General features: G+C 53.7%; 1 protein-coding gene across 3 annotated transcripts in view; it reads left to right on the forward strand.

The window, feature by feature from the left end:
* GAS2L1 (growth arrest specific 2 like 1) overlaps positions 1-16,075 on the forward strand; it is a 37,332-nt gene extending 21,257 nt beyond the window's left edge. For all 3 annotated transcript variants that reach the window (XM_030583433.1, XM_030583435.1, XM_030583434.1), the window contains 3 exons: positions 3,574-3,670; positions 4,353-4,788; positions 13,540-16,075. In XM_030583433.1, the coding sequence (XP_030439293.1) occupies positions 3,574-3,670; positions 4,353-4,788; positions 13,540-15,199 (2,193 nt within the window). In that variant the 3' untranslated portion in view covers positions 15,200-16,075. The remainder of the gene's footprint in view (positions 1-3,573; positions 3,671-4,352; positions 4,789-13,539) is intronic.
* Positions 16,076-16,600: the final 525 nt, after the last annotated feature.

A 16,600-nucleotide genomic window follows, 5' to 3' on the forward strand; every position in this document is an offset into this window, starting at 1 on the left:
CATGGCCAATAGCGTCCAGGTTTAATTCCTCCCAGTGCTGCCCCAGTCTTGCGTTTTTGACTGGCCTTGGAGCTTCAGCATGCTGAGGGTGCTGTGGCCTGGGGGCAGCAGGAGAAATGGTCAAATGCTGGGGGTGGGTGGCCTGTTTCAGCAGCTTGGAATGGAGGAGATCACAGAGTGCAGGCCTCCAAGGGGCTGGTGCCATGCTGGCTACTCATGAAGAGCTCAGCTGATGCCCATCAGAGCTGGCTGGGTTAGGGCTGTACAGACCCAAGCCTCACGATGCCAACCAGAAGGGGCCGGCACCCTGGGTGTCTATGCCTAACATGCCAGAAGAAAGCTGGCCACTTCTCCCATGAGGCTAGTCCCCTTCCTGCCTCCATCTCCTGATTTCATGGGCTGGAGCGGGCCTTGCCCAATGGGAACGTTATCACAGCTCGAGGTCACACACAGAGTCTGTAGCAGAGCTGGGAATGGGTCCTAGATGTCCTGAGTCCTTGCTCAGTGCCAGAACCACAAGAACCCAAAAGCTATGCCCAGTCCCCACGCATGGATACAGAGTATCAGGCAGGGAGGGCCACCTAGAGGGAGTTTCAGGGGGAGAGCTGGGCTTTGAGTGACCCCTGGGTTTGGAGAGCAGCTGGCCCTCCCATACTTGTAACACATCCTGTGTGCTGCAGAAACAAGTCCGCTTACGTAGTGCTTGTTCACTGGAGACCCTGTTCTAAAGGGAACAGGGTCTTTGGCCCTTAAAGCTGAAATGCAAAAGTAAAATGGATGGTTAAAAACTTCAGATCTAGCAATTCTGCAGATTTGAAAGCTGCAGCTGCCCTTGCACTCGTACTAAGTATTTGCATCTGAAGTCCAGCAGGTCCCTATACCAGGATTCATATGGGCCTCCTCCAGCACGGTGGGGTTTGAAGACTGGAAGGAAGCTAGTGATGTATCAATCTGTGAAACAGAAAATGGGACAACTCTGGTAATCATAGGCCTGTAAGCCTGATATTGAGCCCAGCCAGGTACTGGAGTGGCTGATACAGGACCTGATTAATATAGAATTGAGTTTATAGATGACACAAAAATTGGGGTAGTGGTAAATAATGAGGAGGAAAGGTCACTGGTTCAGAGCGAGCTGGAGTGCTTGGTAAACTTGAGTGAAAGCAAAGTATTGTAATATGGCTACCTGTAAATATATACCCCTAGGAACCATGCAGGCCATACTTAGAGGATGGGGGACTCTAGGCTGGGCGGCAGTGACTGTGAAAAAGGTTGTGGTGGATAATTAGCTGAATGTGAGCTCCCATTGTGAAGCTGTGGCCAAAAAAGCAAATGTGATCCTGGGATGCATCAACAGGAGAATTGTGAGTAGGAGCAGAGAGGTTATTTGATCTCTGTGGCTGGCACTGGTGTGACCGCTGCTGGAATCCCGTGTCCCTTCCTGTGCCCACAGTTCAAGAAGGATGTTAACAAATTGAATGGGGCCAAAGAGGAGCCACGAGAATGATCAAAAGATCAGAAAACCTGCCTTTGAGTCTGTCTATTTAATTTAACAAGGAGAAGGTTCAGGGGTGACTCATGACAGACTATAAGTCCCTACATGGGGAACAAATATTGAATAATGGGTTCTTCAGCCTTGCAGAGAAAGGTCTGACACAATCTAATGGCTGGAAGTTGAAGCTAGAAAAATTCAGTTTGAAAATAAGGTGTAAATTTTTCAGTGAGAGTAACTAGCCATTGGAACAGTTGACCAAGAGTTGTGATGGATTCTCCATCACTGACCAGTTTTTAAATCAAGACAGGATGTTTTCCTAAAAGCTCTGCTCCAGGAATTATTTTGGGGCAGGTCTCTGGCCTGTGTGATGCAGGAGGTCAGACTCAATGGCCCCAATGCAACCTTCCTGGGACATAGGGAAGTATTATTCCCCCTTTGCAGATTGAACCTGAGGCACAGAGAGAGAAGTGACTTGCCCAAGGTCATAAAAGAACTTGGTGGTGGAGACCTGGGAATTGAAGACAGATCTGCTGAGTCCCAGTTTGGTGCCTTAACCCCAGGACCTCCTTGCTGTAGATGGCCCTGGTCTTGTTGCTACAAAGTAAACTTAAATGCCGGTCTCCATCAGCTACGCATGGGGAGGACTAAGAAGCACAGTCTAGTGGTGAGAGCTCAGGACTGGGAGCGAGAACCTAGAGTTCTGTGCCAGAGCTGGGGTCTGAAAACCTCTCTGGCTTTGAGCAAGTCACTTGCTCAGCTTCTCACCTCATACCTCAGTTTCCCCATCTGTAGAACAAGCCTAATGCTTAGTACACCTCTACCCCGATAGAATGCTGTCCTCAGGAGCCAAAAAATCTTACCGCGTTATAGGTGAAACCGCATTATATCGAACTTGCTTTGATCCACTGGAGTGCGCAGCCCTGCCCCTCCGGAGCGCTGCTTTACCACGTTATATCCGAATTCATGTTATATCAGGTGGCATTATAGCGAGGTAGCAGTATATAGTGACTGGATGGTGGGGAGTGCCAAGCAGGGTGACTGGACTCTCCTACCCTGTATAACAGCCAGTTGCAAAGCTGCTGCTGACAGCTCAGCTGGAGCTACAGCCAGTCCTCACCACAGTAACCGACCATAATATCCCAAACAGGGTGGGGGTTTCAAGTGGGGAATGCACAGCAGGAAGTGAAATCTCGAGCCAAGCAGTTTCCTTCTCATCCTGAAAAAGGCCAGGGGAGGACAGGTGCAGAGACACCACCATGAGCAGGGACCTTTTCCTTGAGACATCCGGTGTTATTTAAACGACTATCCAGCCAGGGTAGGTTTTGGTGGCTCTAACAACCTGGGGCTGTGATCTCATCAGATTTCACAAGCTAAACAGGGTTGGGCCTGGTCAGCGTGTGGATGGGTGACCCTGAAGGGAGACACATATGCTGCTAGAAATGGTGCTGAGGCATCAGCATTGAACCAATGCCCTGTTATGGTGTTAGGGGGTGCCGTGCTCTTTGAGGTGCCAAGAAGCAGTGCAGTCTGCAGGACTCAGGAGGTTCTAGTCCCAACTCTGCTTTCACTGTGTGGCTTTTGGCAAGTGAGGGAAACTGAGGCCCCTCTTTAAAAAGGGGACGGTAATAGTGCTGTGAGGTAGGCAGGTATAATTTAGGATTAATTAGTTAAATGATTATCAAGTGCTTTGAACATAAAGCACTATAGAAATAATCACTGTAGTGCCCCAGCTAAATTCTAGCTTTAGTCATTGCATTCTACCTCCCTAAATTCCTGCTGCAGCTTTAATTGGATACAGCATTCTTTTGCACTTCCTGTCCTGAAGTGTTATGTTTGGTTGCTATGTGCTGCCTGGTTACACCCCAGAAGTGGCTGCATATGCAGTGGATGTAATGGTTCCTCTAAAGTCTGATTGCTAAAATCCTGGGTGTCACATAGTAATACTGTAAGCAGTGAGTTAGCGCCACTGCAGGCCTGCTCGGCGAGAGAGGGAGTAGTGTTGCTCAGAGACAGGCGTGGGTGTGCCAGCTGACTGAGCCACAATGACCCTGACGGGTGTTGTTTCTTTGATGCCCTGCCAGGTACTGAGAAGCCATGTGATGGTGCGAGTAGGTGGCGGATGGGATACCCTGGAGCACTACCTGGACAAGCACGATCCCTGCCGATGTGCCTCCCTCTGTGAGTGTGTGGGGAGAGGACTCGTCCCTTCCAGCAAGTTACCAGAGGGCCTGGGGCCAGAGAGACTCCTCCGCCCCATACTCACTGTGCATGCCAGTCACTTTCACTCTGTTCCAAGGGAGCCTCATTTGTGGATGAGTTTTCTTGGGACGCTGCAGCAGACCCTTCTACTGCCCCGGTCCCTTTGGCTGGTTACTGCTCCTTGCACCTTGCCCCTCCGAGCATACAGAGGCAAGCCTGGCTGGCCCATGCTGGCCTGAGGGGAGAGGACCTTGCAGCGCTGCAACAGCGACCCCTTGTGGCTGAACGTTGGCCCCCATGGCAGAGGCTCTGGCCTCACCACTAGCACGAGCTCCTTCCCAAGGCTAATTCCCTTTCATGCTCCCATTGTTCTCTGGGATCAGGGCTTTGTCTCTGGCCAAATCCTGCTACATACACAGCTTTCCTCATTCTCTGGTGGTATCCATTGGGCACTTGCAGAGCTGGCGGGTTGAGCAGGACGAGGAGATGGGGAGGCAGCAGGAAGGCCCAGCGGGGAAGGGAACGGCTGCCTGTTAGCAGACATCCCAAGGGAGAGTCATGGGAAATGTGAAGGGCCCATTGATCCCAGCCAGGCCCCTGTGAAGCTCTGCTGCAGTGTCTTCCCTAAGCCAACATGCTGATGACTGTGTTCCCTCTGTAGCGCATCGTCTAATGCAGACACGTGCCTTGGGCTTCTCCCCGCAGAAGACGGCATCTCCTGGCAGCTTCTCTTCGAGCCCCCGAGCTGCCAGCCCCAGCTCCCAGCGCCCCTCGGAAGGCATGAACCCCTACCGGCCAACGGAGACCCTCCGCATGGGCGATAAGCGGCTCTCAGCTGGTGGGAACTTGACCCAGGCCAAGATGGACCGGTCCGGCCATCTGGCCAGGGGGGCGGCAGGAGATCTGTCTGTCCAATCGGACTCCTCAAGGCAGATCCCCAATGTGACATCACACGTCAGGCAGGAGAAGCTGGAAGGGCTCCCCTCAAGGGTTGGCACAGTCCCCTCATCTGGCCAGAGCTCCTGCAGTCCCTTGAGGAGCTCCACGCCACTGGCCCACCGCGATGTATCTGAGCCGCGAGCTTCAACCACTCTCAGGTAGCATGTGCCAGCGATGCCAAGTAGTCACCGCGCCCTCCACCTGTCTCAGCATCCTCAGGCCACCTTACTTGGCAAAACTTAGGGGATCTGGGAGAGAGGGCTCTTGGTGTGTTCATACCCAGGGAATGGAACAGGGAAATGCCCCCGAGTTGGCAGGGGCTGTGGGTGTGAGCAAGGTGCAGGTTATGTCCGCAGAGCACAGACAGGGCTAGGGATCTTCTCTCCCCCCTGTGCAATAGGGCCAGGATTCACCCCCTGCCTTGGGGGGCAGTGAGACCCACACATGGTGTGTCCTGGGACAGGGTGCTCCCCAGCTCCTTAAGGTAATAGAGTGTCATCCCCGTGTGCTGCAAGCAGACTCATACTCCCTGTCTCTGTGCACTGAGAATTCCCTGCACTCTCCTGGGGCAACTGACTCTGCCCCTCCCCAACCCTGGGGCATCAGGGGGCCTCACTCCCAGGCTGTCCCTGGGGTGTATCTGGGCTCCAGCCTGGCACTCTCAGGGGAGGAGCGGTGCAGCAGCTCCAGTCCTTTGGGCACATTTTGCTGCCAGCCCTGGAGGAGGGGCTGATGGGGGGGTGATATGGTGGCTGCCCATCCACTGCGATATCTTTGGGAAGATAGAGTAGGCAGGGCTGGGGTGGTTACTGGGGGAAGGGGGGCTCCAGGCTCCTTGTGGGTGGGCTGGCAGGAGGGCCTCTGTGTCAGGGAAAATCCAGCCCCCCCCCACCCCAGTTCTGGTGGCGGCTGTCACGTCCTGCCCCTCCCAGAGGAAGAGGCGCTCCCTCCCTGCCCAGTCGGCAGCTGCTCAGCCAGCCAGCCACTGACTCACTCCCTGGGAGCTGCTGCAGGATGGGGGAGGTGAGCAGCTGCCGGCCGCCATGGCAACCACTTCCCAAACGATAACAACTTCTCTAGGCCAAGGCCAAGCGCTCCCCGTGGGCACCTTCCAGCCCCAGATCCCCAGCCCAGGGCTGGCTGCTGGGGAAGGGAGGGGCCGTTGGCCTCTGGAAAGCAACAGCCTCCGACCCCATGAGTCTGGGCTCTGTGAGATCCCCAGGCAAGGCAGAGACGTCTAGACCCAGATTCAGACCTTCCCCTGGATGTTCAGAGCTGGGTGTTGAAGCTCCCCTGGGTGCGTTCTCTCCTCTAGCCCCCTCCGTGGCCAGCAGCAGCTGCCTGCCCCCCTTTGCTGCCCCGAGCATCATTCTCTGCTCCCCTTTTGAGCAATGAGATGCCCCCTAAACTCAGCTCTGTGCTGAACCAGGGTCATCCTCCTGCCCCTCCACTGTCAGGAGCTGGCAACTGCAGGCCAGTTTGCACCAAAGAGGATCCCAGGGGACTCTCCCACCAGGCCCTGCACTCTAGAGCAGTGGTTTTCAATGCAGTACTGCATCATGGAATGGGTCGTGGTGGCTCTGGTCATCGCTGCCGACTGGGCCGTTAAAAGTCCCGGCGGCGGTGCCGCCCGGCTAAGGCAGGCTAGTCCCTATGTGTGTGGTCCCTGTGGAGGAGAGCCACGCAGAGCCACTTACACATCTCTGTTTAGGAACCAGACCTGCTGCTGGCCTCTTCTGGGGTGCAGAGCGGTCTGTGGTGCCAGGACAGGCTGGTGGCCTGCCTTAGCACCCCTTCTGCGCCGCTGACTGGGATCCGCCGCAGGTAAGCCCATGCCCCACCCCCAGACCCGAATTCCCTACCCCAGCCCTGAGCTCCTCTAAACCCAAAGCCCTCATCCCTGGCCCCAGCCCAGAGCCCTGAACCCCTCCTGCACCCCAACCCCTTGCCACAGCCCGGAGCCGCCTCTTATACCCCCAGCCCCACCCCAGAGCCCTGACCACCTCTCGCACCTCAGCCCAGAGCCCCCTCCCACACCCTGAACCCCTCATTCCCGGCCCCACCCTGTAGCCCTCACCCCTGCACCCCAACCCTCTGTCCCAGCCCTGAGTCCCTCCCAAACCCCTCATCCCCAGCTCCATTGGGTCACGGGCATCAATAATTTTCTTCAACTGGGTCACCAGAAAAACAGTTTGAAAATCACTGCTCTAGAGGACCTGCTATCCTGTCAGAGTGGGCACAAAGCCATGGCAGTGTATCTTGGATTCCCAGGGCATGGGGATAATTGGACCAAGGGCCAAGTCCCTCACCTCTGCATGGCCCCCTCTCTTGTGAGATTTGGGGTTTCTTTCCAAGGCCTAGTTCCGGGAGTCAGCATGTGAGGGGAGAATCTCGGCTTTTGCTTGACGGTAAAACCAAGTTTCTAGTCCCCATGGTGGCAGAGAAGCTGGAAAACGTGACCCCTAATGGCTTAACAGCAGAAGACAAAGGAAGAGCCCAGACACGTTCTCTCTGGCTCTGAAGTCACGCAATGCTAAATTTCCCAGTGGTCTGGGGCCTGGCTCATCATTCTGGAGTGCTGGGGGTTGGCAGTGCTGTGCTCTGGCTGCCCACTGGTGAATCCAGCCCCTGGGGCCAAGGGACACCCATGGCAGGGCTTCCACAGTACTGAGCCCACAGTAAGTTTATAGTGTCATGAAACCAAGTGCTGCTCCTCTCCACCAGCCAGGAGCTCACTTGCATTGTAGATCTATTGTTAGTTCTCGTTATCAGCTTTGCTCAGGATCAGCCTGCTGGCTTCCTGTGTGGGTATGAGATATTTATCCAGCCATATAGTTACGCACAAATGACTCACCCATACCATGCAATCCAGGATGTTAGAGATCATTACCGCCAAGGTATTTGTATTAAATAGCTGTCACGGAGTCACCGGGTGATGCTCTGGAACTGCTCCCCACCAAGCCAGTCAGGACTTTCTCCAACACCTTCAGCTGGCACCTTTGCAGAGGAGGGGCCCAGGCCATCCGTTGCTAGGAGTCAGAGTGTCAGGCATTTAGGTGCACTGGCCCTTTGCTCTGCCAGATATTTAAGAACTGCCTAGGGGACACTGAGGCACCAACACAGTATTCAGAGAAAACATTAAGAACATTCCTAGTTCATCACAATAGCACCTAGCTGAGAGGGGAGTCCATCGAAGTAGGCGTTCTTGAAATGTGTCTTCCATTTTCCTGGTGCTAGAAACTTTCTCCAACTCAGAATTCCTCTTGGGCAGAAATTTTTTTTCCAGCCCAAAGGTGAACATTTCTGGAAAGCTTGAGCACAGCTATTTTTGAAGGAGTTATTTGAGCATGGGAAAAAGTATTTCACGTGCTGTTCAGAACCGTTGCAGTGATGTGCCTCAAAACTAGCTGGAGCGAACGACTTAAAACTTGGCTTGTTTGGTAGGCTCCTTCGGGTTTACAAAGCAAGCCAGGTTTGGAGGAGGTGGATTAAGTCATAGCTCAAGCACCCACAGGAAAAAAATAGTGGATGCTCAACCTCAGGAGCAAGGCTTGAGTGTGGAATTTGATGAGTTCTGTGCTGCTATCAAGGTCTACCCTTAGGGCAGGGAGTTTGTTTATAAACAGAGGCAGGGTGATTAAGATAGCAAAAGGCTTGTCATTAAATTAAGCATGGGTAGATGAACCTGAAAGCACCGCCAGGCATTCCAGTTAAAAGACAGGAAACAAAGAGTAGGAATAAATTATCCATTTGCAGAATGGAGAGTGGTGTTCCCAGTGGCTTTTACTGGGCCCAGTCCTATTCAAATGATCCGCAAAAAGGGGTGAACAGTGAGGTGGCAAAGTTTGCAGATGATACAAAATTACTCCAGATAGTTATGTGCAAAAGAGACTGTGAAAAGTTACAAATGGATCTCACAAAACTGGGTGACTTGGCAACAAAATGGCAGACAAAATTCAATGGTAAATGCAAAGTGATGCACAATGGAAAACATAATCCCAACTATACATACAAAATGATGGTGCCTAAATTAGCTGTTACCTATCAAGAAAGAGATCTTGGAGTCGTTTGCAGTACTCTGGAAGCACTATGTTTCCAGAGTACTGCAAATTCATAAGAATCCTTCTCTCTCTGCCTGTATGATCCTAAACTGCAGAATGCTCATTCACCAGCTTCAGAAGACTTAAAAATTATCATCAAGTCATCAATAGGACGGACGCAACTGAATATGTAGCTGTCCTTAAAGTGCATCAAGACAATACCAGGGAGGGCTGGCGGTATTTTAAAGAATCCTTATTGAGGTGGCAGAAACAAACTCTCCCGATATGTAGAAAGAATTGTAAATATGGCAGGCGACCAGCTTGGCTTAACAGTGAAATCCTTGCTAATCTTAAACACAAAAAAGAAGCTTACAAGAAGTGGAAGCTTGGACAAATGACCAGAGAGGAGTATAAAAATATTGCTCAGCCATGCAGGAGTGAAATCAGGAAGGCCAAATCACACTTGGAGTTGCAACTAGCAAGAGATGTTAAGAGTAACAAGAAGGGTTTCTTCAGGTATGTTAGCAACAAGAAGAAAGTCAAGGAAAGTGTGGGCCCCTTACTGAATGAGGGAGGCAACCTAGTGACAAAGGATGTGGAAAAAGCTAATGTATTCAGTGATTTTTTTTCGCCTCTGTCTTCACGAACAAGGTCAGCTCCCAGACTGCTGCAATGGGCAGCACAGTATGGGGAGGAGGTGACCGGCCCTCTGTGGAAAAAGAAGTGGTTTGGGACTATTTAGAAAAGCTGGATGAGCACAAGTCCATGGGGCCAGAGTTGGCAAATGTGATTGCAGAGCCATTGGCCATTATCTTTGAAAACTCATGGCAAATGGGGGAGGTCCCGGATGACTGGAAGCAGGCTACTGTAGTGCCCATCTTTAAAAAAGGGAAGGAGGAGGATCCGGAGAACTACAGGCCAGTCAGCCTCACCTCAGTCCCTGGAAAAGTCATGGAGCAGGTCCTCAAGGAATCAATTCTGAAGCACTTAGAGGAGAGGAAAGTGATCAGGAACAGTCAGCATGGATTCACCAAGGGCAAGTCATACCTGACTAACCCAATTGCCTTCTATGAGGAGATAACTGGGTCTGTGGATGAGGGGAAAGCAGTGGATGTGTTATTCCTTGACTTTAGCAAAGCTTTTGATGTGGTCTCCCACAGTATTCTTGCCAGCAAGTTAAAGAAGTATGGGCTGGATGAATGGACTATAAGGTGGATAGAAAGCTGGCTAGATCATCAGGCTCAATGCGTAGTGATCAACGGTTCCATGTCTAGTTGGCAGCCAGTTTCAAGCGGAGTGCCCCAAGGGTTGGTCCTGGGACCGGTTTTGTTCAATATCGTCATTAATGATCTGGAGAATGGCGTGGACTGCACCCTCAGCAAGTTTGCAGATGACACTAAACTGGGAGGAATGGTAAATACGCTGGAGGATAGGGATAGGATACAGAGGGACCTACACAAATTAGAGGATTGGGCCAAAAGAAACCTGATGAGGTTCAACAAGGACAAGTGCAGAGTCCTGCACTTAGAATGGAAGAATCCCATGCACTGCTACAGACTAGGGACCTAGTGGCTAGGCAGCAGTCCTGCAGAAAAGGACCTAGGGGTTACAGTGGACGAGAAGCTGGACATGAGTCAACGGTGTGCCCTTGTTGCCAAGAAGGCTAACAGCATTTTGGGCTGTATAAGTAGGGGCATTGCCAGCAGATTGAGGGATGTGATCATTCCCCTCTATTCAACATTGGTGAGGCCTCATCTGGAGTACTGTGTCCAGTTTTGGGCCCCATACTACAAGAAGGATGTGGAAAAATTGGAAAGAGTCCAGTGGAGGGCAACAAAAATGATTAGGGAGCTGGAGCACATGACTTATGAGGAGAGGCTGAGGGAACTGGGATTGTTTAGTCTGCAGAAGAGAAGAATGAGGGGGGATTTGATAGCTGCTTTCAACTACCTGAAAGGGGGTTCCAAAGAGGATGGGTCTAGACTGTTCTCAGTGGTAGCAGATGACAGAACAAGGAGTAATGGTCCCAAGTTGCAGTGGGGGAGGTCTAGGCTGGATATTAGGAAAAACTTTTTCACTAGGAGGGTGGTGAAGCACTGGAATGGGTTACCTAGGGAGGTGATGGAATCTCCTTCCTTAGAAGTTTTAAAGGTCAGGCTTGACAAAGCCCTGGCTGGGATGATTTAGTTGGGATTGGTCCTGCTTTGAGCAGGGGGTTGGACTGGATGACCTCCTGAGGTCCCTTCCAACCCTGAGATTCTATGATTTTGTGAACTGGACATGAATAAGATTGCTGACAGTTTCATCCAGACAGCTACAGTGAGACATAAAGTCTTTAAACTAGGACGTTAGTGAAGACAGCTTGCGATTGCAATGATTTTAATATACTGTAATTCCTGATAATGTAATTATGTAGTTCATAACAATTGAATCATTACTAAATAGTAAAGATACCAATGACAGACCCATTCAATAATTAGAATATGAAAGAACTGTATAAATATGCTGAAAATAGCTCCCCACAAAAGTGGCAGAGTGCCCCCACCCCCCAACACACACACCTCTTCAAAAGCACCCACTGGCAAAACCAAAAGTCAGCGCCTGGAGATCGTGTCTGCAGTTGTCCATGTGCAGGTTTTTTGCCTTCCTCTGCAGTTTTAAACTCGTGTCAGTGATAAATTCTCTGCAACTTGAAGTCTTTAAATCAGGATTTGAGGTTTCTGTTACAGCAGTGGGTGGGTGAGGTTCTGTGGCCTGTGATGTGCAAGGGGGTCAGACTACATGATCACGGTGGGCTTGAAGTCTGTCTGTCCGTCTGGGGAGCAGCATGTTCCCATGGACAGGATGCTGGACTGGGACTGGGATCTACTCCTGGCTCTGTCGCTGACCTGTGGGATGACCTTGGCTGAGTCATAGCCCCTCTCTGTGCCTCAGTTTCCCTTCTCACCATTGTCTATTTAGATTGTAAGCTCTTTGAGGCAGGACCTGCCTCACGTAAGTGTTGGTACAGCACCTAGCACAATGAACCCAATCTTGGTTGGGTGCTGATGGAACAGTAAAGTTTTAAAGCTGCTTAGTGACAAAAGCCCGAAACGCCCCAGGCCTGCAGATGGACGTTGTATGTGCTGCGAGGTGAATAGATCAGAAACGGGCAGTGGGGGATTCAGTGTTGAGACTGAGGAACTAGAAGTCAGGAAAGCAGTGTGGCTAAGGCTTTGCCCCAGGATGTTTAGCTGTGTTATGTTACCTTGTTTGTATTCCTGTGTTAAATCTGGGTAGGAAAGGAAACTTGCCCCGTTTAACGTAGCAGGGGAAGGCCTCCCCAGGCTGGAATGTGGAGCACTGGATTTCTGCAATCAGGCGAACTTGGCTGCTTGGAAAGGACAGAGGGGTCTGTAAGATGCGGCTGGTCCCCATTGGGAGGGATCAGCAGAGAATGGGCTGTTGTTATTCCAGGGCCTGGCGCTCTCTCTCCTGAGAACAGAGTGCTCCGCAGGTGCAGTTTGGTAGCCCAGGACGGAGAGGCTGGGCGCTGTGCTGCCAGCTTGGGAACTGGGGAGGGGAAAAACTCAGGCAGATGTATCTGAAAAGCAGATTTGCTGTGGAGGCGGAGGCTGCCCTCCGGTGGGCTGGATAGGGAATGGTGCCGCTATTCCTGCTGGGAACATAAGCTATTAATGGGCTAAAGTGCTTACGCCTCTTGTTCAGCTCGTGTGAGCTGGGGCATGACGCAGCAGCAGCCTCCAAGCCAGCTCTGCGGGCAGGCCTGATTCTGGTCTCAGGCCAACTCTAGCCCGGCTTGCTGCATGGCCTTCGGCAGAGCGAGGCGTGGGAGCCGAGACTCCAACACAGAGGGTTTAGAGCAGGGGTGGCCAGTCTGAGCCTGAGAAGGAGCCAGAATTTACCGATGGACATTGCCAAAGAGCCACAGTCATGCGTCAGCCGCCCCTCATCAGCTCCCCCTCCACCCCCAGAGCCTCCCCCTGCCCCCAATCAGCTCTTCCATGGCATGCAGGGGGCTGGGGGCGGGGGGGGGGAGTGAGGCCATGGAAGGCTTGGGGGGGGTGGGGGCAGGAAGGGGAGTAGTGGAGGCCGGGTCTGGGGCAGAGCCAGGGGTTGAGCAGTGAGCACCTCCCCCCTGGCACATTGGAAAGTTGGCACCTGTAGCTCCAGCCCTGGAGTCGGTGCCTAGACAAGCAGCCACATGTGGCGCCGGAGCCCCAGGTTGGCCACTCCTGGTCTAGAGGGATGTTACAAGGGTTTAGTTTGGAGCTGAGGCCTGGGTCAGAATGACACATCCCAGCTGCGGGGAGGGGGACACTGGTGCCGGGTGCTGGGGCCTGAACAGCTGTCCTGCCCTGGCAGCTCATGCAGTGCAGCAGAGGCCCCTGATGGGGCCAGCTTTATGCCTATTCCACCAGTTCCCCCGAATCGGGCCCCACTTCTAAGAGGGCCCTGCGCCCAGTGAGAATCCCTTCCCTAGCTAGAGGCGCCTTTTTAATTTTTACTCACCTTGCAGCACTTTGAGTCTTCAGCGGCGGGTCCTTCACTTTCTCCGTGTCTTCGACGGCACTTCGGCAGTGGGTCCTTCAGTGCCGCTGAAGACCTGGAGTGAGTGAAGGACCCACCACCAAAGTGCTACCAAAGACTCAGAGCACCGCCCGGTGAATACAAGGCCCACGTGTTTTTTTACATTTTTTTTTTAAGTCATTCCTGCCAGGGCCCCATCGAAATTGTTAGAATTGGGTCTTGCACTTCCTAAAGCCGGCCCTGGACAGTGAAATGTATTGTCTCCAGCAGTCTCTTCTCTTCCCCACGCGCCTCCCCGCCACATATGGCGCTGACATCCTTTCCTTCTTGTCATTCCAGGCTTCAAGACCAGCTGCCCCCTAGAGTCAGACGCCTCTCCGGAGACAGCGACTCCTCTGCGTCATCCACACAGAGTGGGACCCTGGGCAGGAGGCGTGGTGAGGATGGTGCCTTGCGGACAGCGCACAGGAAGGAGGTGGGGAGGCGCATGCCCGAGGGGGCCCCCAGGAGTCAGCCTTCGAGCCGCAGCCAGTCACAGGAGCGCGGAGCCTTCTTGGGGCCAAGACCGTCGGTGGGGGCCAGGAGGGCAGAGCCCGAGGAGCGGAGCCGGTCTCGCATGGTGAACGGGCCTGGCAGGCCCAGTCCCAGAGCGCGGAGCCAGGGGAGAGGTAGTGGAGAGCCAGTGCTGCTCATCAGCCGAGGGAAGGATGGGCAGCACTCCTGGGCACGGGCCAACGAGGTGAAAGAGAACGGCCAAGATTCTGGCCGAGCTACCTCCAGGACCAAGAGCCCAGCTCGCGGGCACCTCGCTCGGGTGAGCTCCAGGAGCCCTGCCCCCACCAGTCGCAGAGCATCCCTTCCTGCCAACAAACTGGCAGAGCCCTCAGTCCGGGCACCTCAGCAGATGCTGGGGTCTGTGAGGCAGCGGCAGGTGGACGAGACTGAGCCAAGGGTCCCTGTGAGGGAGCAGCTCTCTGGGGAGACCCTCCAGGCCAGGGAGTTGTCTGAGAGCTTCAGCCAGGAGCTGGAGGAGCTGGCACAGAGCTTCCGGACCCCTCTGCGCCTGGACCCCAGCCAGGAGCAGCAGCTGTACCGGTGCCTGGAGGAAGAGTTCCTGGCCAACTCCCAGATGATTGAGCTGGCCGAAGATAATGGGGAGTCCCTGGGCTGTGCTCACAATCCAGGGCGGCTCCAGCAGACCACGCCAGACCCAGGAGCCGTTGACTCTGCCTACTGCTCCTCCAGCTCCTCCTCCTCCTCGCTAAACTTCTTCAGCAAGCACAGCTTCCAGGCAGACTTTGGTGAGCGGCCCAAAGACGACCCCAAGAGGAACCCTGCATCCCAGCGCCCATGGGCCTCCAATTGTAGCACCGGCCCCACTGAGCTCCAGGATGGCTCTGGCTGGGACTCCCACGTGGCCCTGGAGCCGGCCACATGCTGGAGGAAGCCAGCTCTCTCAAGTTCCTCGGATGAAAGTAACTACTACCCAGCCTTGAATGACCTCCAGGAGGTGGCCGAGGGAGTAGAGGTCTCGGGTCCGGGCATGGATGCGGCCTGGTCCATCTTGGAGCTTGCGGGCTCTGACACAGACTTGGGAGCCTCGGCCCCAGATGAGCCCAGGAAGACCGAGGAGGACTCTGCGGAGGGGCCTTTGGGTGAGACGTCCCTAGATGCAATGCTGGATGTACTCCAGACACAGGAAGTGGTGCTGAGGCAAAAGAAGTCCCTGAAGAAACCAGGCCGAGTGCCTTCCATCTACAAGCTGAAGCTGCGGCCTAAGGCCAAGCCACGTGTAGACACTCAGCCAGATAAGAAGCCCTCCAAGATACCCACGCCGCTCAGCTACAAGACGTCTGGCGCCTCACCCAAGGGGAGCCCTCCCAAGCGCCCAGCTGAGCACAAGCCCTGGAGAGCCTTTCACAGCGTCTTCTCCTCCTTCATGGAGCCGCCGCAGGGCCAGATGGAGCCAAGAGGGCCAGACGAGGACGCCTGGGTGTGATGGGCTGGTAGCACTGGTACAAGATGGAGGGACCGGCCTGTAGCATTCCCCGCTGCTGCTCCCAGATCCCCATGTCCCGCACCTGCTGCCTTGGATGTGCTGCTGTGGTGGTCCTGGCCTTGCTGCTGCTTCTGCGGCGAAGAGGTGGGCGGCCAGATGCCCCAGAGTTTTTTTTTTATTTTTGAAGCTATCTCTGGATGGAGCTTCCATTTGCAGAGCCAGAGCCGGGGCTGGGAAGCTGGGTGGCTTTGATTTAACTTGAGATCTCTTAAGTGAATTGGTTTTTAGGGGGACGTTCCTGGGCCTTGGATTCCTGGGTGTCTTAGACCTTCCTTGGTTTCAGACCAGAATTGTTCTGGGGGTCTGGGATTGAACACCCTCAATGTCCTCTGGGCCTTCTGCTCCCCAAAGCACTTTGATCTCCAGCTCAGGGCACTCCATCATTCTGCACTGAAACTCAAGAGGCTCTGTGACCATTCTTTGGGGGTGTGATCGCTGGGGAGAAGGGCATAGTGGATGGGGCACACCTTCTCTGAGCAGAAGCAGAGAGGGACCGAGCTGCACAGCAGAGTCTCCGAGGGGAAGGCAGTGGAGTTGGACTTTATTTTTAGTTCGTTTTTTTTTTTAATTGACTCTGGTTTTGGGGAGGGAGGGTTAGCGAACCATATTGCACATCATTTCGGCAGCACCTGCCGGCCTCCAGTAGGCTGGGGCTCCCAGCATTAATTGATCCTGACGTACTGTATGTTTGTTAATAACATCTGTATCTAGAGATAATATATTGAGTGTCTGTACATATAAATACTCTGCATAGACTGCTGCTTCCCTCATGTCTGGTCTCAACCCTAGGGACATAGAGCTGGACAATAAAAATAATGAACCAACCCCCCATTGTCCTGTCTGGCCTGGTTTGTACATTGCCAGGGTCGGGGCTGGGCGCCAGAAGACCTGTCCCCAGGTCAACCCCAAAGGTGAAATCTAGGCAAGCTTCGGCCATGTCCCAAATCTACCGCCCCTCCCACCCAGCTCTGCACCCTCCCCATCAAACTGTCCTGGTGTCAGGGTGTGGGGGGAGGGGGCATGCTCCATCCAGAGGGAGCTGGAAGCTTTGGGGAAAATCCCTCATGTGATTCCTCCATCCCCTCCAGGTGCTGTTCCACCTTCTCCTCCTCCCAGGGGCTGTGTCCCTGCCAAGGGGAAGCAGCAGGACAGCTGGCTGCTCCCAGTGCTCAGAGCAATGGTCTCTACTGGCCAGAGATGAGAACTATGGCAAAAAATAAAGCCGTGGAGTGGGGAGGGGGATTTACTTGCTGGGACAGAGGCCAGCATCTCAGGAGCGTCCTGCCTGAGGCGGGCCAATTGCCCAGCATGTCACATGCTGCTGCTCCTGACCCAGCCCAG

Source organism: Gopherus evgoodei, chromosome 13, assembly GCF_007399415.2.
Source record: "Gopherus evgoodei ecotype Sinaloan lineage chromosome 13, rGopEvg1_v1.p, whole genome shotgun sequence".
NCBI lineage: Eukaryota > Metazoa > Chordata > Testudines > Testudinidae > Gopherus > Gopherus evgoodei.